This window comes from Phodopus roborovskii, unplaced genomic scaffold, assembly GCF_943737965.1.
Source record: "Phodopus roborovskii unplaced genomic scaffold, PHOROB, whole genome shotgun sequence".
In the NCBI taxonomy this organism is placed as follows: Eukaryota; Metazoa; Chordata; class Mammalia; order Rodentia; family Cricetidae; genus Phodopus; species Phodopus roborovskii.
The window spans coordinates 25,597,061-25,623,697 of NW_026126407.1; the positions used below are offsets into that span (position 1 = coordinate 25,597,061).

A 26,637-nucleotide genomic window follows, 5' to 3' on the forward strand; every position below is an offset into this window, starting at 1 on the left:
AATAGGCTTGATAAAGAATCAGAAGAGATAAAATATGTTCTTAACCCTAGAGAAAATGTGTTTTTTTCTGTATTCCAGGCTGGCCCGGAACTCAAATCTGCCTGCCTCTGCCTCTTGAGTGATGGTATTAAAGTCATAGGACACCATAGCTAGCATTTTTACATTTTTGAAAACAGTCAAGAATTAAGAGAAACTTGCTCAATGGTAAAAAATAAGACTTAAACTCTGCCTCCATCCATTAGTGTCAGTGCAAGTATATTCCATTAATTTTCTTCAGTGGAAGCTTTCAATATATTGTTTTTTGTTTGTTTGTTTTTATTTTTTTGAGACAGGGTTTCTCTGGCCTCCCAAGTACTGTTAATCACTGGAATGCACCTGTGAGGGCTAAAGTTATGTTTTAATTTCTAATTGCTGTGCTTAAGAGCTATAAAACAGAAATGTCTTTAACCGGTAAACCCAACTTGCCCAAAGACAGCTAACATTCTGTAATGTTGGGGGCCACTGTGGTAGTGCTCCTATTCTTGTCCAGTGGAATTAATATATCACTATGTTCAGCTCTTGCTAATACTGAATGACTCTACCAGTATTTTAATTTCATTGTGTACTGAATGACTCTACCAGTATTTTAATTTCATTGTGAAATCAGTATGTTTCTATGCTCACTTTCTCTTTTCTATTCAGCTGGCATGCTATTATATTACAATGAAAATACTAACACATTCAACAGAAAACTTGTAATTCCATTGTGCTTCTTACGAGTTTAACATTTAACCTACAATTTAATAGGAATTTCCCCCAACCCCCAGCTCCTGTAACTCATGAATTTCTTAACTTATGTGTTCTGAAGCCAGCACTTAAAGGTCAGGGTAATGCTTGGGGACACAGTACTTACTGAGCAGAGCAGTGGTGGGCAGGTAGTCTGTAAGGTGCCAGTAGTAAGTCGGGATGCATCTACTTCCTCTTGTATCTTAATGATAAGGCATCACTGCTAGTGTTTGAATCAAACCCCTAAGCTTTCTAGCTGGTAACTGATTTTTCACCTAGTACAGATGTCACTTTTCATTTAGAGATGAGGGCAACAATGTTCTCAGAGTATTTTCTATAATGTCCTAATTGAAAAAAAAAAAAAAAAAAAAAAAAGACATTCCTATTTTATGTGCATGGGTGTGTACTGCCTACATGTATGTTTGTGTACCATGTATTTGAGGTGCCCATGGAGTTCAGAAAAGGACATCAGATCCTCTGTAACTGGTGTTACAGATAGTTAAAAGACACCATGTGGGTGCAGGGAACTGAACTTAGGTCCTGTGAGAATAGCAAGTGCTCTTAATAGCTGAGCCAGCTCTCTAGTGACTTGTGCACCCCCTCCCCATTTAGATCATTTATTAATGCCCCAACTTTTAAAAGAGGATTTATAAAGTCTTTAAAAGAAGAACCATTCATTCCCTTCCCACTCCTACAGAGTTATGTAAGAGCATTTTATGAATAGAACTTGAGCACAGCAGTCATCTTTGCAAATGATATCAGCACTAATCCTGGAGAACAAAATTTCTTTGTTGTGCTCACCAGTGTGATAAAAAGGAAAAAAAAAAAAAAAAAAAAAAAAAACAAACAAAAAAAAAAAAAAAAAAACAAAAAAAACAAAAAAACTCACAGGTACCATATGCAGGCTCCCACTGCAGTGACATCATCTGGAACTTTTCCTCATCTGTGTCTATGTCCAGACTAGAAAGATACTGTTTCACTTTCCTTGCCATTTGGGCATCTTCATATAGCTTCTTGGCATTCAGAAGTGAGCTGCGGCGTACTCTTTTCTTGTGAGCACCTCCCTGAACATCCAGCATGTTTGAATTTGTGCTGCCTTGACTCAATGACCTGTAAGGAGACAGAAACTGCAATGAAAGAAAGCCTGTAAAGATGAGAATTTAGCATGAACGAATGAAGAGTCAAAGGTTTTTTTTCTGTTAATACTATTGCATGCTGGTGTAAATGAGTTAAAAGACAAAGAGCATCAGTGCAAAGTAATTTGGCACAGATGGCAATGTTCTCAATTAAGAACAAGATCTGGCAAAACGTGGGGTTCAAAAGAGTAAGATGCCAGTTCCTCCCTGTACAACATATTCCATCACATCTGTTTGTGTCTATGCAACCCATAGCACAACCGTGCCAAGAAAAGCTTTCCTTTGGTCCATTTAGTCATTCACTCTAAAATGAGGCAAAAGTCTAGGTCAGAATAAATTTGTCATTATTCCTTCAGCAAGGGCAAACAGAACTTTGTTACCTGTGCTGCTTGTAATAATGCTGTTAAAGCATCATTCTGTGACAGTAGGGTCACTTCAAGCATGGTAACAATATTTTGACAAGAACAATTAAGATAACATCTGAAAATAACATTTCAATCTAGCATAGTCAGAGATCAGAAATGCAGAAAAACAATTGCTCCTGTTTCTACAAATATGATGTGGTGAAACATTGCTTGCATTATAGAAGTAGGAGCTGGGATTCTACTGCTGCAATACTTCTGAACATTATGAAACTGTAAACTGGATATATTCAAATAAGCTACAGCTTTATCCAACTCTATCATTTTTGCCAGCAATGTAGCTGGTCCTCTCTAACAGGCTAGTAAATGAAATGCTTGTAGAGGAATGTTTGTTTATTACTGTGCGTATGCAGAGTTGGATACATGCCACATCAAGTCTATGAAGGTCTGAGGAGTGGTTCTCTCCTCCTACCTTTATGTGGACCCCAGGTATCACTCAGGATTCCAGGCCTGCATAGTTCAAATGATCTTTAATTGGAAGGTAAGAGTATCTCTATTTTCAATATTAGCATCATATTTACATAAAATGCTCTAAAACACAGACCATAAACAGAAAATTTGTTCTTCAATGTTAACATACTTGATTTAAAACAAGACACTGAATCTTAATTGTAAATCATATTAAGACAGAACTGAGAAACTGTTAATGGTATTTTTTTTTTTTCCATGTCACAATTTAAGACCTTTAAAGTAGGGTTCCCAAGGGAAGAGGAGAAGGGAGGCAAGTACACATGCTTGAAAACATCATGAAAAAAAACAAAACAAAACCCTATTATTTTGTATGTTACTAAAATAACCAAAACAACACACACATAAAAAAAAAAAAAAGAGGAAAAAGATCAATACAGTTATGCCTTACACTTGATGGCAGCTTTTGGTATTTATTTTTGTGTTTTGAGACAGGTTTTCTGTGTAGCCCTGGCTGTCCTTGAACTCAGGACAGCTTGCCCCTGCCTCATGTGTGCTGGGATTAAAGGCTCATGCTACCTCTGCCTAGTATACTAATGACAACTTTTAGTTGTTGCTGGGCAGGCAGAAATGATCATATGGTTGTGAGTAACACATAGAAAAAAACTGCAAAGTTTGCAGAATTGTTTGGAAGAAAAACCTAGTTAACCAGTGGATTATCCCTTAACCTTTAAGGAGCACTTGATTAAAGAGAAAGAAACCTGAAAATTTTAGTAAATCTCCAACAGGCTGTGTGTGCTGAGCCAGCACAGGTGTCCACAGGGTTAGCTCTGCCTTCTTTAATGATTTATCCTCAAGTGATGGATGACCAAGATACCGGTGGCAAACAGGGTGGTACTGTACACACTGAATGTGATCAGGGGCAAGGGTGGGCACTGGTCACTCTAAAAGTGATCTGAAAGATTCAAATTCTGAATATGAAGCTTTAGGAACATCTAAATCAATTCCCTTTCCTTATATTTTTCCTTTTATGTATACACAAGGGTGTATATGAGGAAAATATAAAGTTAAGTCCAGACAGAGGAGAAGCATTTCAATAAGCACAGACTGACAATGCACTGCACTGGCTTTTCTTGATTCACAAGATAACGTCTTATAGTGTGGTAACTATTATTCTTAAGTGGATGTGCATGCCTATGCTACAGGGTATCTGCAATGTCACAGGCCAACTGTGTGGAGCTGGTGCTTTCCTACCTTTATGTCAGTTTCAGGAATCAAACTCACAGTGAAATAAAGCCCCAGCATTTATGAGCAAATTTTGATGCTAGTGTTTAATAATTTTATCTTAGTTGTTATCCAAAATAAGAAAGCCAGCTTGTAAACATAGGATACAAAGTTTTAATGCATGAGAATGCCAGAAGACAAAGTTTCTACTGAACTACTTTCAAAGCAGCAAATACTGATGTGAAATGAAAACACCTGCTGTCGTCAAGCCCCAAACACTACATAGCCCAAACCCCACAGCTGAACAAAACTGTAGCTTAGTCACTAGGTCATAACATGTCCTGCTTTAGTAGTAATGCTGGGCTATCAATTTCTGCTTCAGTTAGAAGAACCAGGGAAGACCAAAACACAAATGTATGACGCAGAAGAAAACACACAAGAGACACACCAGAGGAGGAAAGTTGAGTTTACCAAATGAAAAACAAGACCACAAATAAGACTCAAAGACATGGCTCAAGACATCCTTACATGTAAATGTTAAGTATCTAAACGTCACAGCTCATCAGTTTTAAACATCAAAGTTCTATGTATGTTCTATGTATGCAATTCCATACACCTATAGTACTTACTCTTTCCTCATTTAAAATGAAAGGTCTAGGGAAATGATGTTTAAGATCTTTAACTGCTTGTGGCTCTAAACTAGATGGCTAGCAATGCAGAATTAAAAGGCCAGAACCTACTTTAAACCACAAAAAGCTGGGGAGCTGAGGAGCTTTAGGGAAACAAAGGGATATTTTTAAATAGAGCTGGTAGAAATTAATGTAAATTTCAATCTATGCTTCAAGTTTCTGACAGTGGATTTGATGAAGGGTTAAAAAATGTATTCACTTTTACAATACAGGTTGAATGAAGATGACCCTGCAAAACTAATGGAAAATGCAACCATTACCTTATAAACACACTTTTTGAACATTAACATGTTTACTGTCATAAAATATGGCATTGAAATTAGAGAAAGTGTTGTTGACTTTGAAGAAGACCATCTAGGTCTGGACAGGCCATTAATGGGCTGTAAGACTGGGTAAGTTACCTTTCCCATCTGTACCCAAGGAATCACAGACCTGTTCATAGGGCAATAGGAGGCTTTTAAAATGTTATTCATTTAGGGAGCTTACAGCAGAGTAGAGCACAGGGGAAGTATACAATAAATATCCACTATCAATATCTACATCTCACGAATCTGTTAAATTTAAATATAAAAAGGGATTATAAAATGCCAATAATGGAAAAACAAAACAAAACTAAAACACAACCAACAAAATGCTAGTTCAATCACTCCCTTCACCTTGTTAGCAAAAGGCATTTGTCAGAATGGAGGCTGACGGAGTTAATAGATGCATGCCGACTGATTTGCGTGCATTAATGAAAAGGATGCAGCACATGTTAAGAGTTGCACAACCTTCATTCCAGTTGTTCATTTCCCCACTTACCCCAGACTCCGCCACCTCTTCTTCCTGTAAGCAAGAGCCACAAACATTGAAGCATGTGTTTGAATAGGAAAGCACAGTAAAAAAGACAACAGTTCAGAGTCAGAGAATTTATACAGACAGAATAGAACAGAAAAATTTACCAGAAAAAAAATTACAGCTAACAATTAAAAATGGTTTTAATGGAATGAAGAAATGGGAAAGACACAATGAGTCCTGAAGGCCAAAACCCTCTTTAGTGCGTACTTTAAAATATGCTTCAGATCAACTATATTTTTAGTGCCTAATCTAACCATAAACTGATGCTATTAAAAAGTTTAGGGAACATAATCCGTTCATCGCAAATTTTCTGTTTGTTGAAATGTAGGGAACGCCTAGTCTAAGAACAGAGCGTCCACACATTTTTGGAGCCACTTATTTAAATGACAAAGAAATTACAAGGAACATACAGATACATAAATCCATTTTTGGTGGAAAAATTTCTGACAAATAGCCCACTAACACAACTTTAAAATGAAAATAAGAAAACATTAAACCAGGGGTTGTGGTATGGCACTTATTCTCCTATGACCTTGGGAGAATTCCAGGTCAGTTTGGAAACACAACGAGATTCCAATAATTGGTTAACAAAACTCTAAACTGAAATAATTCAAGCAAACAGCTAGGCTTATTAATATTCTTCAATCATTTTTTAAATTGTGTGCTTGGGTGCATGTATAAGTCAGTGGAAAGCCCCTGATGCTGTTCATAAGGTGTCATAAACCTGTACTTTTTTTTTTTTTTTTTTTTTTTTTTGGAGACAGGACCCTTCTCATTGGCTGATAACTAGTTAATTATGCTAGACTGGCTGGCCAATGAGGTTCAGGGATCCACCTGTGCCTCTCTCTGCCCTCTCTCAGCCTGTCCCTCAGTGCTGGATTACAAGCACAGCCACTATGCCTGTCTTTTTACATGGTACTGAACTCCAGCCCTCAAGCTTTCATTGCAAGCACTTTACTGAGTGAGTTTTCTCTTGGCCCTCCTTTGTTAATTTTCAAGTATAGCAGGAACCTTATTACACTATCAACTGATTTGGGAAGGAAACAAATTTATTTTATCTTCAGGTACTAGAATGAAAACATACATGAGTAAATGGAGGTTCATATCAAGACAAGAGACAGTGAAAGGTCCACTGTACCAGGGCAACCAACAAAAACAAAAACAGACAACAAGCCTCCTCTAGCTGTGCTTTGGTCCCTGGTTCTTACTGGTCTTTGCTTTCACATTTTGGAGAAGTGACATCTCATTATATTACCAGGAGAAAGAAAAGAGATGGGAAGATGAGATTTTGTACTCCTTCCCCCTACTATGAGAATCTCTAACTAGAGCAAACATAGGATCATCTACTAGAAAAACAATGACTGCTCCACAATGATATAACAAACAAATAAATACAATATCTTTCCCAACCAAAAACTCAATAAAACACACTTAATCCAAAGTACCAAGTATCTTTATTTTCTTATCAGAATGTATGTATTTTAAAATCATAGCAATTGTGTGTGCTTAAAATTCATTTTATTTTAATGCACTATATGGAGTGGTCCAAAAGGAAAATAGGATAAAAAATTTAAGCTGTAATGCCTACTTACATGCTGAAGATTATAACAATTACTGGGACCAGCTAAACACACTTCCTATAAACTCTATACATAAATCTGTAATAGCCTTTATAGTACACATACCCACACCCACAAATCAAATTAAAAAATCTTCTCATTTTGAGCATGGTGGTGTACATCTGCAATACCAGCAGTTGGAAGGTAGAGGCAAGATCAAGAATTCTGGACCACCCTTAGCTACAAAGTGAGTTCAAAAGTATTTTCAGATGAAATCAAAACAAAAAAACGAACCTCTATTTATCAAGATAAAGCATGGCTAAATGGGTACTTTCTGAGAAGAGTTCACATGCAAGCAAACAGTTACATTGTAACTATAACGTTTGGAAAAGAAATGTTTTAGAAGACTTCAGTACCAGTTAGATGAGCTAGGACTTTAAAAGAGAAGCAGAATATTTTGCGATTTAGGTTAGAAAACAGATGAAACATTTGCATTAAGATGATTTCTGGGAGATTAACACTGTTCTAATATGTGCTTGTTGGCACTTTATATAATAGCCATACAGAACTACTTGTATAGTCAGAAAAATAAATGGGAAACGGGCTTAAGTTTTAGCAAGTTATATAAAACTGCTTGAGGGGCTAAAGAGATGGCTCAGCAGTTAAGAGCACTGAATGCTCTTGCAGAGGACCTGGGTTCAATTCTTAGCACCCACATGGTGGCTCACAACCATCTGTAACTCTAGTCTCAGAGAAGCCAACACCCTCTTCTGGACTCTGCAAGCATTGCACGCATATACTGGCAAAACAAACATAAACAAAATAAAACAAAACTGCTTGAGCTTCAATTTCTTCAGATGTGAGGGGAAGTTGAATATTGCTTACTTGTTAGGATTACCATGATATATAATTACTGAAGATTGATGTGTGTACAACACTTAGCACGGCGAACAACAAAGGATAGGGCGAACAACAAAGGATAGACATTACCTTACCACCCTAGATGCCACTGTAACATGATTTCCATGTCATACCTTTGTCGGAACATCATGGCAGGGTCCATGTTAGCAGAAGTCATTCGAACAATATGACGGATTTCCTTGGCAATCATTCTTAGTTTCTCAAAGTTTACTAAGCCGTCTACTTTGGAGTCATTTCCTATGAAATAAAAGTAATTTTCATAATTACAATTATATTTCCAAGTAGCAGAAACCCAGTTATTGTTCCTGAGTACAAATAAGCTTATCAAAGTGCTATTTTTTTTTAAAGACTTAATAAATTCACAGGCACTTAGCTCTGATCCCAGGGAATGAGTTTCTGAGAAAAGCTGTGTTTTCCCTGGGAATAATGATTCTGAATACAGAAAGTGACTGACTATCCACAGTTGCTAAAACCAGTTCATTATCTCATAGGCATACACATAGATTACACAGCACACAATTCTGTTCTGTACATGTTTGCTCTTTTGGTAGAAGGTACAGCATCTGAAAAGTTAGGTAGCTAGGTGACAAGGCCATCGGGGGCCTACTTACTAATAATTAACCCAGCCTGCATTTTTTCTATTTATAATTCATAAAATTTTCAAGATAGTAACTATATATGAAGTAGCAGATATTCCCAAAGGAATAAATGGTAGGGGATTAAATAATACCAGATTTCTTTCTCAAATGGCAAAAATTAAGTTAAAGCTAAGGTAGCTGCTTCTTTCATAAGAGTACTTTCTGGCCTGGTAATTTACTTTTCCTCTCTCAGAATCTGAATTTATCACCGAGATTTTAATCATTAGTATGAAAATGCACATCTGTTAGCTTTTTTTTTTTTTTAATTTACAACTTTGAAAATTGTCAACTTTTCTTGAAGAGATCAGGTAAGAGATCAAAAGGAGCCTATTTATTGGCTTACCTAGTCTAAACCATGAGGCAAAAAAATTCAATGTTCAAAGGTCAGTCTGCCTGACCACAATAGAATTTAATCACACCTGTCTATTATTGTTAGTGCAACTCAGTTTTCTACATGGAAGGCCCTGAAGCAAGTTTGAGAACTATATAGGTCCAGAGTCCCATCCCTTTTTAGCATAAATGGCATCTGTACATTGTTAAAGGAATGGCTCAGGGCCTCAACACAAGGTGGAAACAAAACAACACCAAAATCACACTGGAGTCAGGCCAGTGTTTTAAGAGTCTGTCAGGAAAATCTCCTGTTATGTAAAGTAATGTGATGGTGATGGTGAAACCCCCTGAGGCAGGAGACTGGACAACTTTGATACCCTCCCTGTTGGGGACAATTAGCAAAGGCAAATAGGGGACGAGGAACTGAAATATGAGTGGAGTCCTTTTATGTTCTGAGGTAAGAAGAATAAAAATAACATATCCAATTAAATCTTAATGCTCTGCTTTGGGACTGACTTTATTTTGGGGCTAAGGATGAACCAAATGTAGACTGGAATAAAGCCTAAATATCTGAAAATGAATTAAAATCATTTGGATTACTAACAGCTTTAAATAAGCAAAGGTTAATTTTTTGGAATAAAATATCAGTCATATATTTCAGAGTATTCTTGTAACTTTTTTTCACCATTTCATAAAAGCCAAAACACCATGCCAGGTGTTGCTGATGCACACCTTTAGTCCCAGCACTTGTGAGTTCAAGGCCAGCATGGTCTACAGAGCGAGTTCCAGGACAGGCTCCAAAGCAATACAGAGAAACCCTGTCTGGAAAACAAACAAAACAAAACAAAACAAAACAAAACAAACAAACAAACAAAAAACCCCAAAACACCAAGGCAAATCATGAGAAAAATGAACATGACAAGATGTGAAGGAAGATGCCAGAAAGAGACCCACAGAGGATCCAGACCATGGAATCACCACAGAGCAGCTGTAAAATGTTCAAAGATACAAAACCAACATTGCTAACTTTAACAGAGAATATGAAACAAAAAGAAATAGAAAAACTGAAAAACAATAAACTAGATTAGGAATTCAGCAACAGGTTTAACTGATTAGACACAGCTGAAGAGAAGGACTGACAAACAAGAATGGCAATACCCTGCATGCAGCAATACAACATGATAAATTGTAGGAAGAGGTAAGATTGTAGAGGTGTAGGGTTGAGTCAAGTCAGACTAAAGTAGAACCAGAGTCCCCAAACTGATGTCAGCAAAAGGCAAATAAAAAAACCTGAAGACCTAATTATATAGACTAGAACATTCTAAAAGCAAAGGAAAATATCAAACTCAGAATCACAATGAAACAAAACTACAAATCCCACATATAGTAAAGCTTAGCAAAACAGAAAACATAAGCTAAAGAGGAGACAAAGGTCCTAACTGCAGCTATCAGCAGAGGCTGAGGACAGTAAGACTAAGGCTGATGTCTCAATAGTGACAATGGGAGCCAGAAGACAATGGATGCTACCTCAAAATGCTGAAGGAAAGTAGCTGCCAATCCAAACTACATTTCTAAAACTGACATCTTGACCTTTCAGATGAACACAAATTGAGATTTCTATTACTTTAAGGGAATTATGGCGTCTTGTGGGCCACACAAAATCAAAATGCTAAACAACTAAACAACGAAGCCTTTAAAATTTCAAAGTACACCAGCCACCCCTACACTTAGAAAGGTAGGATGGAATTAAACAGCATCAAGTACTAATAGACACTGATGAGATTAAACAGATTTTAGCAACCAATAGAAAAGCATGCAGGATTGACAGCACAATGCCTGAATAAAAACTGTGGGCTAAGGTAATGAAACTAAATAGCCCAAGTTCTTCACATGGCCTGAAATATAACATTAATGAATACTGGCAAACAAACGTACATGCTATATCTCTAGTGAGGGAACAGGTTGGAAAAAATACTATTATTACAGAAAAGTTAATGCAGGTATATTATAAATGAACTATATTGGTAAAAGGTCAAAAAGTTTCTAGCCATCAAAAAATAACCTTAAAGGAGTCAAAGGGTTAAGTTATTTTATACTAAGGATGTAGAAGACAACTTTTGTAGGAATATTAAACAAAAAAGGAAATCTAATAAGACAACCAAGGATTTCAAATTGGTAGCCAACAATGTTACTGTACATAGAAGATGTTCAGCTTCATTCATAATCATAGAAATGTAAATTATATCCATGTCAAGAGACAAGTACGTATTTACTGTAAGGTGTAGAAACAGACTGAATTTAACAGATAATGGTAATGATGAGGAATGTGAGAAAATTCCCAATAATAGAAAGCAATTTCACTTTCCACTACACCACCACATTTTTTTTTTTTTTTCTTTTCTTTTTAGGGTTGACCCATAGATTCCACTGTGACTATACTGTATAGCCATTAAGAATACACCTGCCTGAAGAGTATGAACACAGAATAACAACGGCATTCTTCACAAAAGGTCAACAAGAGGAACTACCCAATACCTACCAACCAGAAGAACTAATCACAATATAGCACCAAGACAATGGAATGATAAGCAGTTTTGGAAAATATCGAAGAATCTCCCTAATCCAATGCTAATAAAAAACAAAGCAGAAATCAAATCATACTACAAGAAAAGAAACATTTTGCAAATCTGCTTGTCTAAAGTATAAGATCAGTTGAAACTAAATGTGGCACAGGATAGTAGTCACAGGAGGGGAAGAGGGGAGTGGTTGGGATTGAACAGGAACAAGTTTCCAGGAAACAGGGAATGCTTAATTTTTTACCCCATAAAATTGATTATGTTGTCAAATTTTACTGATTGTTCATTTGTTTTGCACAGTCTTATTTATGTGATTAAAAAAATTTGGAGAAAAAACACATTACTAAACAAATACAAGGCTGGGTGTGGGTGGCACATGCCTAAAATCCTAGTGCTCAGGAAATGGAGAAAGGAAGATCAGGCACTTGGGCTAAATAAAGATAGCACAGGATACTGAGTGTCACTAAATGGTTTAATGTTAGTTTCAAATTTATATCTGAACTCTTACTGTGAACACTTCAATCTGTCAGTGTTAACAACATGGTTTGGATTTCATCAATTTGTTGAATTTAATTGTATGAAGATTTAGTAGCATGCAATCATTACAATGAAATGGATAATACATTATAATGCTGCAGTGAAAGGTAAACATGCTAATTTTCAAATGACTTTCAATACCTTCATGAAGAAATGTCATATCTTTCTTGACAACAGGGAAGAGTGGAATAATTGGAGGCTGCATGCTTTGACTACTAAGAATATTTCTGTATTTTGCCATGTTCCTAGATGGATCAAAAAGGTCTTGTAGATCTTGTAGATGTTTCTCATATTTGCTTGGTAACTTTTCCCAAGTGCCTCTGAGTCGTGCTACAGGTGCCAGGTTCAAGCCACTGTTAAAAATGAGAATAAAAACGTTAAGGATGGATTGAGAGGAAAGGTTAGGCTTAGGTCAATAAACCACACAACCAAGATCTATAGTGGAAAAAAAGCAGGACCCATTTTAGTATTTTGAGAGAACTATGGAAAAAAAAAATAAACAAAAGGGACTCCTTTAAGTGTAAAACAAGAATGTCTTTCAGAGGAACTCTAGTAGCGTAACAGTTGCTTTACACTTTGCATTTAAGAGATAACCTGACAATCACATAAAAGTTAACTCAAGCATCACAGTGGTGCTTCACATGGATTTGAAAATCGTTTAAATGATGCCAAGGACATGAATAATAACTGACCGAGGTAGAGTCCTCATTCAAAAGTTTCCACATCCCACAGTTCCAATCTTGTCTTCTAAAGTCTCCAGATACCCACTATCTCCTTTCCAGAGGACTTAAAACAAGTTCAGATATCCCTTAACCTGAAAATATAATTCATGTCCATCAGGCAGTCTTCCCCCATTCCTTTACTTCCATGCTGCACACCAAAGGAAAGCTACAAATAAATAGCATGTATCTAACACATCTCAACATTCCTGTAGTTTAGTTCTTTGCTTCTTAGGCATCTGATCTTTACCTATACCCCTATATGTAAAATGTTCTCAAACTTCTAATTTTAAGGTAGGAGTTAAATGTTTGCTCCTCATTGTTTCTAAGAAATCACACCCCCACTACTGTAAGAAGGGTAGAACAGAAATGTAATTCCACCTCTATTGAAACTCAGGGAGATCCAAGTCCTAATTAGACTGATTGCCAAAAATTAGCCAGGAGTAAACAAAAGTACCAAAAAAAAAAAAAAAAAAAAAAAAAAAAAAAAGGAATCCAACATTTACATGTAGCAAAGTAATAGTAAAAGAACACCTGCCTAAGTATAATGCTTCCAGATTTTATGAACCCAGCATAGTACTGGCATTACAATTCATAAATAAGCCATAAGACCATCAAAGAAAAATAATAAAACTGACCATGATTATATACATATGTCTATGTGTGTACACATCCATATATACACACATATCAGACTTACTACATATATACACACATATCAGACTTACTGCTGTGAAACTATTAAAATAATTTACTATACTAATTATGATCATGTTTGATAGTAAAATATACAGGCTGGAGGTACAGCTCAGCAGCAGAATGCAAAGTTCTGGGTCTGAGTTTCAACTATGTGAAAAAAACTAAACAAACCTTATATTCAATACTCATTTTTAATTTTTAGGAAGTCAGCAAAATAGAACTGATAGTTCATTTTTTAATCCAAAGACTATTATTTTGTTTAATGCAGTAATACTGGAAACATATTATCAATGAAAATTCTGCAGTGATTCCTAAGTGTAATTATTTAATGTGCAAATGCCAGAAAACAAGACAAAGAAATAGGTAAAAGGGATGAAACTACTTATCAATATTTGAAAGAAACAAGAAAATTAGATTATATATTCCAAGCCCCCCAAATATTAACTCAAAATCATAAGAGAAAGAATGCTATACCATGCCAATATATAAAACTATATATATATATATAAATAATCAGCAGAATACTCAGCAGAAGCAACAAACGGTCAAGACAATATAAGGATGCCATTCAGTAATAAGACAAACTTAACATTCAAAGGAATGTTTATGACTTATATGAACAAAGCTATGAATGTCACAAAGAGAGGAAGCAGTATAGCACTGTTTTGGGGGTAAAGGAGCCATTGCTAATAGATCTATGTATTCTGTGTAATCCCAATGAAAACATTCACAAAGGGCTGATGGTGTTGCACACCTTTAATCCCAGCACTCAGGAAGCAGAGTGGCAGGCAGATCTTTGTGAGTTTGAGACCAGCTTGGTCTATAACAGTTAGTTCCAGGGCAGGCTCCAAAGCCTCACAGAGAAACCCTGTCTTGAAAAACAAAGCCAACTAACCAACCAAACAAACAAAAAATAGAAAACATTCACAAGACTTTTAGCAGACCTAGATGAATTGACATCCTAGAGAAAGGATGAGGAGAGGAACAAAGAGCTTGTCTAGGCCCATCATGAGAACTCAATACCCCTTTAAAGCTCTATAGATACATTTCTGGGACAGAGTACAGAAACAGAACCAAGATATATATGGAGTTTTAGTAGCATATTTTATTTTTTAAAAGATTTTTATGTGTATGAGTGTTTGCCTCATGTATGTACGTGTATCACATGCATATCCAATGCCTACTGAGGCCAGGAGAGGGCATTAGATCCCGCAGAACTGATGTTACACCTAGTTGTGAGCTGCCATGTAGATACAATGCTTATTCAAAAGTTCAAATTAGTTTTCCTACCCAGTGTAATAATCACACCTATAATCCTAGTAACTGAGAGGCAGAGGCAGGCTGATCTCGTGAACTTGAGGTCTGGTCTACATAACAAGTTCCAGGTCAACCAGAGCTACAAGAGACCCTGTCTCAAAAACAAAAACAAAACAAAAAAGCAACAACAACAACAAAGACAAAAAAAAAAAAAAAAAAAAATTTCCTCTTTGTCTTCTATTCTAGACTACCTCTTTTCCTCTTGTCAGCCACAGCTCCCCCAAAACACTTTCTATCTGGGCAGCCACAGCTCCCCCAAAACACTTTCTATCTGGGACCCCCAGTTGCCACATCAGGCTAGGACTCAGATCAGTGCCTTGCTCAGCCATTATCACTTTGGAACACTCAATCCTAAACAGGTTGTCTTCATCAAATTCCTTCTCTTTAGGGCTCAGAGATCTGTGTGGAAGAGAAGGTAGAATATTGCAAAAGCCAAAGGGGATGGATGACTCTAAGGAAATAGCATCTTCCAGATATAAGACAGATTTAAATTATACATGAGAACTTACAGAGCCTGTACAAGTTCAAACCAGACAAGGCCCCAGTACTGAGAGGGGGAAATGGAAACAGGTTCCCACCCCTAACCAAGAAACTAACCACAATTGATACCCTGTGACAAAGGAAAAAATAGTTTTTTTTTTTTCCCCCCCAATGGAGTTTCTCTGAGTATATTAAACCACACATTAACTGTAGTTGGCCAAAAAGAACGTTTTTTTTTTTTTTTTTTTTTTTTTTTTTTTTTTTAAACATGGCTTCGTTTTTAAAATGAAAGATAGAACATAGAGGAAAAAAAACAAAAAACAAAAAAAAAACAAAACAAAAAAACCCAAAAAAACAAAAAAACAGCCGTCAACATCAGAATGGAACACACATTAAATCTAATCATACTCTAATAAAAACTTACTTGGGGTTGGGGAGATGGCAGAGTGTTTGCCCTAACACTATGAGGACCTGAGTTTGGATCCCTACTGGACACCTACTGGGTAGGTGGGGTGGCCCACCTGTGATCCCAGGGTGAAAGAAGCAGAGACAGAGGATCCCTGGGACTAGCTGAACTGGCAAACTCTGAATTCTAGTGAGACTTGACTACAGTATGTAGGTGGAGTGTAACGGGAAGACAAGTGACATCAGCTTCTGACATTATCTGCATTGAAAAGACCAACGCTAAAAGAATATACCCAAATACAAGCATATGTACCCCTCTTCCTAAAACTTTTCTGTTTATAGACATGAGATACCTAAACAGATAATGCCTTATATGAGACAAAAATCATTACACAGATATTTTACAAACTTACCTTATTATTGCAAACATGGAATTAAAATTCTTGCATTCTCGACAATGAAGGGCTATTTTAATAAAATGTTTAATAATCTTCATTCTTTTGAGCTGATTGGATTCACTTAAAATCTCTGAGGCAACCCAGAATGTCTCTTGATTTACAATGTCCTCAAACTGTTTCAAGTGAATATTTCCTGTCTTGGAATCTAATTTAAAAAGATCATCAATGTATTCAGTAGGTTCAATATTACGAAACAAATCAAAGTCCCTCATTGACAGCTGGGTGGCAACCTCAATGGTACTGAGCTGCAGCATGGACAGTTGGCTTTCCTTAAGTAGTTCCTGGGCATCTTCATCAGAACATAATGTTTCTGTTTCCATGTTATTTTTCAGGTAATACCTAAATGAGAAGGAAATTACAAATGTGATCATAAATATATTTCATTTGCTAAGAACATTTTCTTGATATACTTTTTGTTTCCCAAAGTACCAACTTATGGTTAGCTTTTTAGCAAAAACATTAGAATTCACTTATAGATGAAATGGAAAAATAAATTAAAACATCTTGAGAAGTTCTACTTCCTGCCATTTGACATCTATTGTTGTAAAAATTAAAAATAATGATGAAAATTACCTTGAAGTCAGTCACTTTCAGAAACTGCTCATGTGTGAACTACCATGTGTTGCTCTGAGAATAAAAGCTCTATGGGGCAACATCAGGATCTTCTCTTTAAGTTGTTCATGTTGGTTCTTTGGGGCGGTGATGAGAAACTAACACAGAAAATTGGTGCTGGACAAGTGGGGTCACTGCTGTAACTAACCCTTACCAAATGGTTATTAAGCTTTTAGAACTAGCTGGTGGGAGGAAACTGCAAGACCTTGGGAATGTGGGACATAGAAGTCCTAGAAAGTTCTAAGTACAGCTCAATGGCTTATTTTATTGGATCTCTGTGGACAGTTAAGGCTATGCTTGAGAATGTTCAGATGGACTACTGGATTAGAGGTCACCTATGATATACTCTGGCAAAGAACATCTTGTTCATGTCCTAAGACTCTGCTGGAGGCCAAGTTTAAAATTAATTTAGGCAGAGCAGATTTCAGTTCTGTTAAGATATCCAGGCTGTGGGACAAAGCTATCACTAGAAGCTTTTACAGTAAGAATTAGGAGCAAAAAGCAAGAACAGCATCTTTAACTTAGTTTCACCAGTGAAGTCTATGCATGCTTTTAAAAACGATCAGTATCATTTAAATCGGTGGCTCTCAAGTGCTGTGACACTTTAATATAGTTCCCTTGTTGTGGTGACCCCCAAAACCATAAAATTATTTTGTTGCTATTTTGTAACTATAATGTTGCTACTATTTGAATTATAATGTAAATATCTGATATGCAGGATATCTGACATGCGACCCCTGTGAAAGAATCTTTCAACCCTGAAAGGGGTCACAACCCACAGGCAGAAAACCACTGATTAAAAGCAAGCAAAGAACTGTTATCAGGAACTGTCTTAAGGGCTTATCAGAATTTGGCCAGACTTTTCCTGTTGCAGCTAAAAGAGGGTGAACTTGTAAAATGTATTTTAAAAAAAATTGTGGCTTGACCCAGTGGCACTATGTACACTAGGCTGGACTCAATTACAAAGATCTAACTGCTTCAGTCTCCTGAGTGGTTCTGAAGGTTCCCAACATCATGTGTGTAACACAGGCCTCTAATTCCAGTTACTTTGGAGTATGAAACAGTAAGATTCTATTAAGGTGTGCTTGGACAATTTAATGAGATCCTTTCTCAAACAATAGTAAATTAAAAAGAGAGGGGCTTTGGATATAGCTCAGTAGGAGGTCTTACCACATTAAAGGCTCAAGGTTCACTTGCAGTACTTCAAAAATACAGTATAAGTGAAAAACTTCTCTTTGAAAAGAGTGAGTCATTAGGCACCCTTTTAGCACAGTGCCAACAATTAAGTGTTTCCTAGGATTAACTATATCATGCTAAACCATCTAGCCATTTATAAAACACTGTAGCTAGGATCCAAAGGGGCTTGCTACCTACTGCTTAGTCTGGCAGCAGACTGTTGCACTATGTGATAATGGTTTTGCAGGCATGTACATTCAAAGAGTAGTTATGGAAGATTCCATCATGATTTTTCAAAGGCAGGAAAACCAGGCAATGTGTGGAAGAGTTCAGCCTCTGGATAGGTGGTTAGGCGGAAGGTTAAGATGAAGGTTTAGTGGAGATTCCAAGATGCTGGAGAGGCTATCAACATGGAATGTTTGACAAGCCAAAAACAAGTGGAGATAGTTCAAAAGGTCACAAAGGTGAGTCAAAGTCAACAGAAGGATACCATGTGTCCTGGATGCAGGCATGGATTTCTGTCTTGTTTTGGTTTTTCTCATGTTATTGCCATCTGGAATGGAAATGTTTACCTGGTCTCTCTCTCTCTCCTCTCTCTCTCCTCTCTCTCTTCTCTTCTCTTCTCTCTCTCTCTCTCTCTCTCTCTCTCTCTCTCTCTCTCTCTCTCTCTCTCTCTCTCTCTCTCTCTCTCTCTCTCTCGATTCACAGCTAAGAGTTTGTGCTGAGTCTTTTCTTTTTCTGTCTGTATATTTGCCTGCAGACCAGAAGAGGGCACCAGATCTTATCACTGATGGTTGTGAGCCACCATGTGGTTGCTGGGAACTGCTCTGGAAGAGCAGACAGTGCTCTTAATCACTAAGCCATCTCTCCAGCCTCTGTCTTGAATCTTAGAAGAGACTTTGGACTTAGGCAGAAGAAGCTGTGTGAAACAAGTTGGCGTGATTAAGATTTTTGAAGATTCTTAGAAGATGTGACTAAGTGTGTTATTTATTTTGAGACTGTATGAGTCTTTAGGGGCCAGGGTAGAATGTTATGACTCGAATATGAAATGTCTCAAATGGGCGGAGTTGGAGAAAACGGGTCACTGGGGTCATATTTCTGAAGGTTATACCCAGTCCTTGGTCTCTCTTTCCTTCCTGGCTGCCATGTGGTATCTACTTCAGCTCTGCTACATACTTCCTGCCATGATGAACTGTGAACAAAATAAATCCTTTCTCCATGAAGTTTATCTTGTCTTATTTTGTGACAGAAATGAAAAATCAATATAGAATCTGACATATGGGTAATATTACAAAAATATTTGTTGATGGAGAATATGGTTTCTGACTGGCATGAAAAATCATGCACATTAACGACTTGTTTTCATCTCTCTTCAGTAGTTGCTGCTGGACCCATTTCGTCCTTCACTCCTGTCTGAAACTTTCAAGTGAGACAAGTAAAAGTAGATCTATAGACTAAAGTTCTTAGTGGTTTTTCCTATGTTAACTATAACTTGCATTTCAGCAGTGGTATGGATCTGTCCTTGTACAAAATACCTTCATGTCTTCTTTCCAAGATCCCATTTACATAACTATGGACACAAAAACTTGACAAGAGAAGTAGCAAAGCAGCATGGTGTTTCTACCAAAAACACGCATTTTTATAGGGAATCTACAAATAGCACTTTGCATATCCAAGAATAAGCTCATTCACCTTCCATTGAGTTGAATTCTATCAGCTAATTTGGAGAACTGGTCCGGAAGTCTTCTCTGCTTTATGACACCCTCAGGAGTAACAGAAACTTCACAGAGAGAGTATGTCTCAGATGCACCAGTCAAACCAAATTCCTGAACAGCTTGGCAGACCACTTCTTTAGCTGTGGTATCTTTACTGATGATAATGTAGCAACTTTGTTGATCTGCTTTGAAAACTCTTATAACTTGATCAGGAATATCTATATAAACACAAAGGTGAGCCTTAGTATTTTAAGAAGTAATATTTAAACACCTCAATAAGCAACTTGGGAGTACAAGGATCACTCCAAACAATGGAATATATCCATTACATACAGGAAATGACAAAAATGTATTCATTTTGTTCAGATGTAAGACACTAATAGAAGTTCACAAAGATAAAATTTGTGACAATACAACTTAAAAAACATTTTAAACATATTATAAACATATTTATTATTGTTCTATAAAGCTATTTTATCATTTATTTTATTTATAATTGTATTATTATGTTTATATTATTTATGCATATAGATATTTTGGATAAATGTATGTTTATGTTTCACATGTGTGCCCAGTGCCTTTGGAAGCTAGACGAGGATATTGGATCCCTTGGGACTAGAGTTATAGGTGATTGAGAGCTGACATGTGGGTTCTGGGAATTGAAGCTAGGTCCTCTGGGAGAGCAGCCAATTTCCTAATCATTGATCCATCTTCCTATCAAACAAGCTATTTTTTTTATAAGGATGGAGGGATAGTAGTCCATATGTATTGAGTGTGTATATGTACACACAGATACAAGTGCTCCTGGAACTAGATGCACTGGACTTCTTGGAGCCAAACATGGGATTACCATTTTCTATCATGACAAAGGATATGATACAGAACCGCCCCCTACCACCAAAGTAGATAAAATGTTAGCTTTTTAAGTGGTAACTCTCAAAAGGCCTTTGAAAAGGTATATTTTCCATGTCTTTAAGGATAATTTTTTTTTTTTTGTCTTCAATACTACCCTCCCTCCCCCAGACAGGTTCTTCTCCCCCTACCCCCACAGGTTCTCTTTATGTAGTACTGGTAGTCCTGGAGCTATATAGACCAGGCTGCTTTTCAACTCACAGAGCGCCTCCTGCCTCTACCTCCCAAGTGTCAGGGTTTTAAAGGCGTGTACCACATCTAGCTTCCAACACTTTTTGGCACTCCCCGTGTTTCTTTCCACTGAGTCACATTAAGACACCGATACTTACTCCACTATAAAGTAGCAATTATTTCCCTAGCTTTTGTTTTTCTCTGGGGGGGGTAATTTTTGGGTTTGTTTATGTGTGAGTATGCATGTAGAGCCAGAGGTTAACATTAGGTATCTTCTTCAATGATTTTATACCTGTCTTTTGAGACAGGATCTCTCACTGAACCTGGAGTTCCTTGACTGACAGATTGACTAGCCAGTGAGAACTTCAGGGACCCTCCTACTTTCCACTTCTCCAGCCTTGAGATAATTGGTGTGCATTGTAGCAGTCTTTTTTTTTTTTTTTTTTTTTTTTTCTTTTAAATAAGAATGCTAGGTATTAAAACTCAGGTCCACTTGTTTGTACAAAAAATACTTTACCTACTGAGTCATCACCTCTGCAGCCCATTTTCTCAGTTTTATACTAAATTTATGTTATTGTTTAAGAGGAAAGTGTTTAAATGTCCATATGGTTAAACATCTCAATCTTTCTTCTGTGATTCTGGTAATAGCAAATAAATTCTACCTACATATATTCATATGATAAGTATGTGTAAACATTTCCTTCCTTTGTCTTGCTTTTCTTCTAAGGGAAGTGCTCATACCTCTATGCTTACTGCAATGATAGGCACTAAAAATGACAACATAAACAAATGTTAAGTTTCCATAAGAAAATAAGTTGTATTTATAAATTTGAATATTTATTGCTGTGACTAGTGATAATGGCAGTAAGTAACTTTACACTGTTTGTTTAGCTTTGTCTTTCTTAGCACTACATACATCATTAGTTAAGAAAAAAAGGAACCTGTCTCAAAAGGGAAGATGAGAATATTGGAACAGGCACAACAGGAAACAGTTCTACAGAATAAAATATTCCCATCCCCTTCTACCCTAAAAATGAGAACACAGAAAGAAGTCTGCTCCCAGAACTATAAGATTCAACTGAACATACATGGATGTGATGCTACTCGACAGCTGCTGGAGGTTCTGGGTCAAGTTCATGTACCAAGCTGTCTTTCTTTGATGTACTTAAAGAGCTGAGTCACCAATATTTCTTGCCAATGAGTGAGTGTCTTAGTTGTAGCTAATAGCACCATTTTTCTTGAACTTACATTACTTAAGGTTGGACAGTTTTATAATTCACCCAAATCAGTCATGGTTCTCTGCCTAGTGCTGGAAATTCCTGTCAGCAAATGGAAGTCTGGTTGTCAGAAGGAAAGTGAGGGAAGGGGTTTCACCATACATTTTCTTAAAAAAAAAAAAAAAAAGAACCAAACCATACTTGTTTGTCCGTGCATGCTTCATGAACTGGGTCCTAAGCTCCAGAAATGGACTTTGTTAGAGCTTTCGAAGCTTAACCTCAGCAAGAGATCCTGACTGATCTTGAGGGAATGGCAAAATGTTTATCCCTTTATTATTAACATCTTTAGGGGAAATATATCCATAGACAGGGTGGGGATTTGCATAACTTCACTCTGTTCCTGGGAAGGAACACAGTATCTTGAACAAGGCTAAAAAGCTGTACTTTCTAAAGCCATTTGTTCCTTAGGGGAAAGACAAATTGTTCTGTAGTCACATAACAGAAAGTCAAGTATAAAAAGAAAATAAAAGGTTCTAGAAGAAATCTGTAAACAGGAATATCCAAAGGCATCACAACCAAAACCCTGATGAATCTACCAATGTCATGAAAACCAACCTGGAAAACAATGAAATCAGAAGAAAACAAGTTCTCCTCATTCGCACCAGCAAGAGTATAACCTTTATTTTAGAATCACTATATGTACATTATTTACAAACACTGCCAGATGAAGAATCATATACATGGCTAAACATAGTATGTGGATTAGATGAACAGTAAATATGAGATCAAAAGAATCAAAAATAAAAAATGGTATAATCACCTCCAATTCTAGTCATGAAGCAAAAATTCATACACAAAAAATCCCCAAAGCCAGGACTTTTATCTATGCTGGGCAAGAGTTTTGCCACTGCCATCCCAGAAAGGCATGCTTTATAAGACCTTGGAAGCATACAGTATTTATTAGTCCAGAGATTCATATTTTATTTATATATACCTGATTTGTTTATTTTGTGTGACTGGTATATAGGTGAAGGGGCAAACACATACCACAGCACTCATATGGAAAGCAGGATAAAATATGGGTGTGGGTCTCTCTCCTTCTACCATGTGGGAAGGCTTAGTGGCAAGTGAGCCCTTACCTGCCGAGCCATCTCATTAGCCCTCAGATTTTATTTTTTTAAATATATTCTTAAAAAAAAAGATTTACTTATTATCTAGACAGTGTTCTGCCAGAATGTATGCCTGCACACCAGAAAATCAAGAAATTAAGAAATCAAATCAGACCAATGAAACAAACAGAAATTCTAGACTATCTGGATTTTTTTTTTTAAAGCTAGATACACATTTCTGGTGTGCTAACTTTATTTTTAAAGATTTATTTGTGTGTATGTTTGAATAACCTGTATAGATTAAGCATCACGTTCGAGTAGGGCTGTCAAATCCCATGGAACTGACTCTGGAACCCCATCCCCTGAAAGACCAGCTAGTGCTCGTAACTCTGAAACTCTGAACACTGCTCCAGTCTCTATAGTGATAACTTTGATTTGGTATAAGTAAAATAAATAAGTACTTCTAGGAAGCTGGGTGTGGTGGCTCATGACTTTCATTCTGGCAATTGGGAGGCAGAGACAGGCAGATCTGAGTGAGGGGTAGCTTGGTTTTCCTAGCAAGTTCCAGGATAACCACGGTTACACCGAGAAACTGTTTAAAAAACAAAACCTTTTAAGGATATACTGACCCTGAGATTACACTAAAGATGGAATAATTTTTCGGGTATTTAGAAGGATCATGAAGAAAATAAAGTTTACTTTTCCATTCTCTACGATTTTCTTGGCTGAACGTTTGTTGTATCTACAGTGTTACAAGTGATGAAAATAGAGTGATACCAAGAAAAGGTGAGTCTCTGACCTCAAGAAATTCACCAATATTCAAGAAAGCGGTTCAACGAAAGACAGTAACAACTAGGACAGCTCACAAAATGACCAAGGAATGCCCTAACACATACCACATCAAAGGTCACGGTAGACTAGAAAAGGTCAAGAACTGCCAAACTTGTCCTACTCATATCAAGGGGTAAATAGTGAACATTTTACTTTTTTTTTTTTTTTAAAGGTACAATGAGATAAAAATTTCCAAAAAAACAATGCAAATATAAAACAGATGGGAATCTATGAACACAAAGACTTAGCAAAAACACAAATCCCATGACTGGGGATTAGTTAAAAGAATTTTACCATCTCTAAACAATGTTGGTATAGCATTACATTCAGATACACAACTATTTAAGGTACTCTGTTAACTGAAATGGTGAGTGGAAGTATGTACCATTAAACCTAAGGGATCGATCAACAACATGTTTTACATTCAACAAAATTTGTGAAAAGATCTAAGTAAATTAATCATTGATAAACCTGAGGGGAGAGACACTTGTACTTACCCTTTCTCTAAAATTTTCCTTAAAAAAAGTGAGTCTCATTATTTGTCATTAAAAGCAGCAAAAGGCTTTAAATGCAAAAAAACTAATTTTGTTACATCAGATAAATAGGATTTTAGCTATTAAATGAAAAGTAAGTAAAAAAAAAAATAAAGCACTTCATGTAAACTCAGGGGAGGGGGAATCAGATTCAAATTTCATTTAGCCATGTTGAATTGTTGTTGTTGTTATTATTATTATTATTATTGAGATGGATTTCATATAGCGCAAGGTGGACTCAAACTTGCCATGTAGCTGAGGATGACTTTGAACTTCTGATCTACCACCTAAGTGCTAGGATTGTAAGCCTGTGCCACTATGACAGCTACGAAAACTGCACAGACTTAATTCAGGCCTTCTACATGCTAAGCAAGCATTCTAACTGAGCTATATTCCCAGCTCCATACTCTAAATTCTTTAAGCTTGACCTTATGTTAGATGAAAAAGTACTTCCACAATGTCCACCAAGAAAGACACACACACACACACACACACACACACACACACACACACACACACACACACAGTGGCATGTATATTCCAACTCTATATGAAGACAAAAACATACACAGTCAGAGAAGATAAGTAAAAGGATTCACCGTGAGCAAGCACTCCCTCTCAAGTGGAAAGAAAATTCTGCTTCCTACTCTACTGAGTTCTATCATATGGTCTTTTTGAAAATAAACTATACACAAAAGACAAAAGAATACTAAGATACTTACAGTAAAAACCAACAGCTGTAGGCAGCAAAAATAAAGCAAAATTATAAAAAGTCAGCAATCAAATTAAACTATTCAGTAGTTCTGCAGCTTTGCCTGCACTGTGATTTTGATCCAGTAAGGACTTTATACATACAGACTCACCATAGCTGAGCTTGACTGACAAACATCAATAAACGCTGGCTAATGACACACAGTCACTGTAATCAAGTGAGTGCATCAACTAAGTTTCAGTATTGCTGTTAAATACAAGGTGCTGAATTTCAAACTGGTAGTAACTTTTCCCAACAAAAATAGAAATAATGTATCACTAGATAAGTCTTTCACAAAGCTAAACATTTGGGGGTCTCAAAGGTGAAATATGCTGCAGTCTCAGTCCCATTACTTTCTCTAAGCAAATTTAAAAAAGCATTTCTGAGCCCTTTCAAGACATTTTCAAGGAGAGAACTGAGAAACCAATCTGAGAGCAATTTGAGAAGTACCTGTTCCTCAGAGCTGACTCTCAGTTCTACAGGTGGAATACTCTCACCTCCTTTTTCCACTTCTCGCGCTACTTTCCCTTAAGTCCCTCTATTCCTTCAGCATCACTTTCTAATTATTACTCATTTACTTATATATTTTTGTGTGTGTATATGCACGAGGAGGAGGTCAGGGGATGGCATGCAGGAGTCAATTCTCTCCTACCATGTGGGTTTCAGAGACAAAACTCTGTGTCAGACTTGGCAGCAAATGCCTTAACTTTCTGAGGGAATATGCTGGCTGCCTTCATCCCTACTATTTATAAATGTTTAAGACAGCAATATAGCCATAGGAATCAGAAAATCCATAAAATTATTTGCCCTTTCTAAATAACTGCTTTCAAAAAACTTATTAATATTTAGATTGTTCTCTGGGAGTGTAAAAGTCTTTTATTTATGAATCTTCTATGAAGTATAAGAAATACCACTGTAGAACTGATACACATTGAGAAATAGATTTTGATTATACCACACGATGAACATGAGAAGTCATTAAAATGTGCTGAAAGTGATGATGATAGCAGGAGTACCTGGTCTTGAGCACTAGAGTAAGAACAGCTTACTAGATGGATATGCAGAGAACCTACAGGTGGCAAATCACACGGAGGCAGAGTCTTAAAGCACATGCACTTTCAAGAAACGATGAAGCAACACATCAGGACAAGTGGCTAGAAAGAAGCTTCATTCCCAAAACATGTCCTCAGTCTAGTGTAGGAATTTCTTCCATTTCATAGAACTGAAGCCAGCCTGTTCTGTCTGTGACACCGTAGTCCTTACCTTTTGTGAAAGCAATAATTTTATATGCTGGCAGCCAGTTTTGTATTTATCACTGGACACAAACCTCACTAATACAGGAACTACTAGAACTTTCAAAGCAAAGCAATAATTCCCTAAAATCTCTGTTCTACAATCTTTCCAGCCTTACATAGAGAAAGAAGGATGTGCAATACCAGCCTGCTGAGTGCAGTAACTCTAGCATGAGTCGGGAATGGAAGAAAACAATG

At 36.7% G+C, this 26,637-nt stretch overlaps 1 protein-coding gene across 17 annotated transcripts in view; it reads right to left on the reverse strand.

Annotated features, from left to right (window-relative positions):
* The window catches only part of Rapgef6 (Rap guanine nucleotide exchange factor 6), a 173,455-nt gene that overhangs the window by 20,598 nt on the left and 126,220 nt on the right, over nt 1-26,637 (reverse strand). For 11 of the 17 annotated variants that reach the window (XM_051180669.1, XM_051180668.1, XM_051180664.1 and 8 more), the window contains 7 exons: nt 25,119-25,133; nt 19,601-19,841; nt 16,076-16,459; nt 12,184-12,395; nt 8,075-8,198; nt 5,446-5,469; nt 1,655-1,875 (listed from right to left, as the gene is read on the reverse strand). In XM_051180669.1, the coding sequence (XP_051036626.1) occupies nt 1,655-1,875; nt 5,446-5,469; nt 8,075-8,198; nt 12,184-12,395; nt 16,076-16,459; nt 19,601-19,841; nt 25,119-25,133 (1,221 nt within the window). The remainder of the gene's footprint in view (nt 1-1,654; nt 1,876-5,445; nt 5,470-8,074; nt 8,199-12,183; nt 12,396-16,075; nt 16,460-19,600; nt 19,842-25,118; nt 25,134-26,637) is intronic. The other 6 variants (XM_051180665.1, XM_051180673.1, XM_051180676.1 and 3 more) reach the window with 3 other exon arrangements.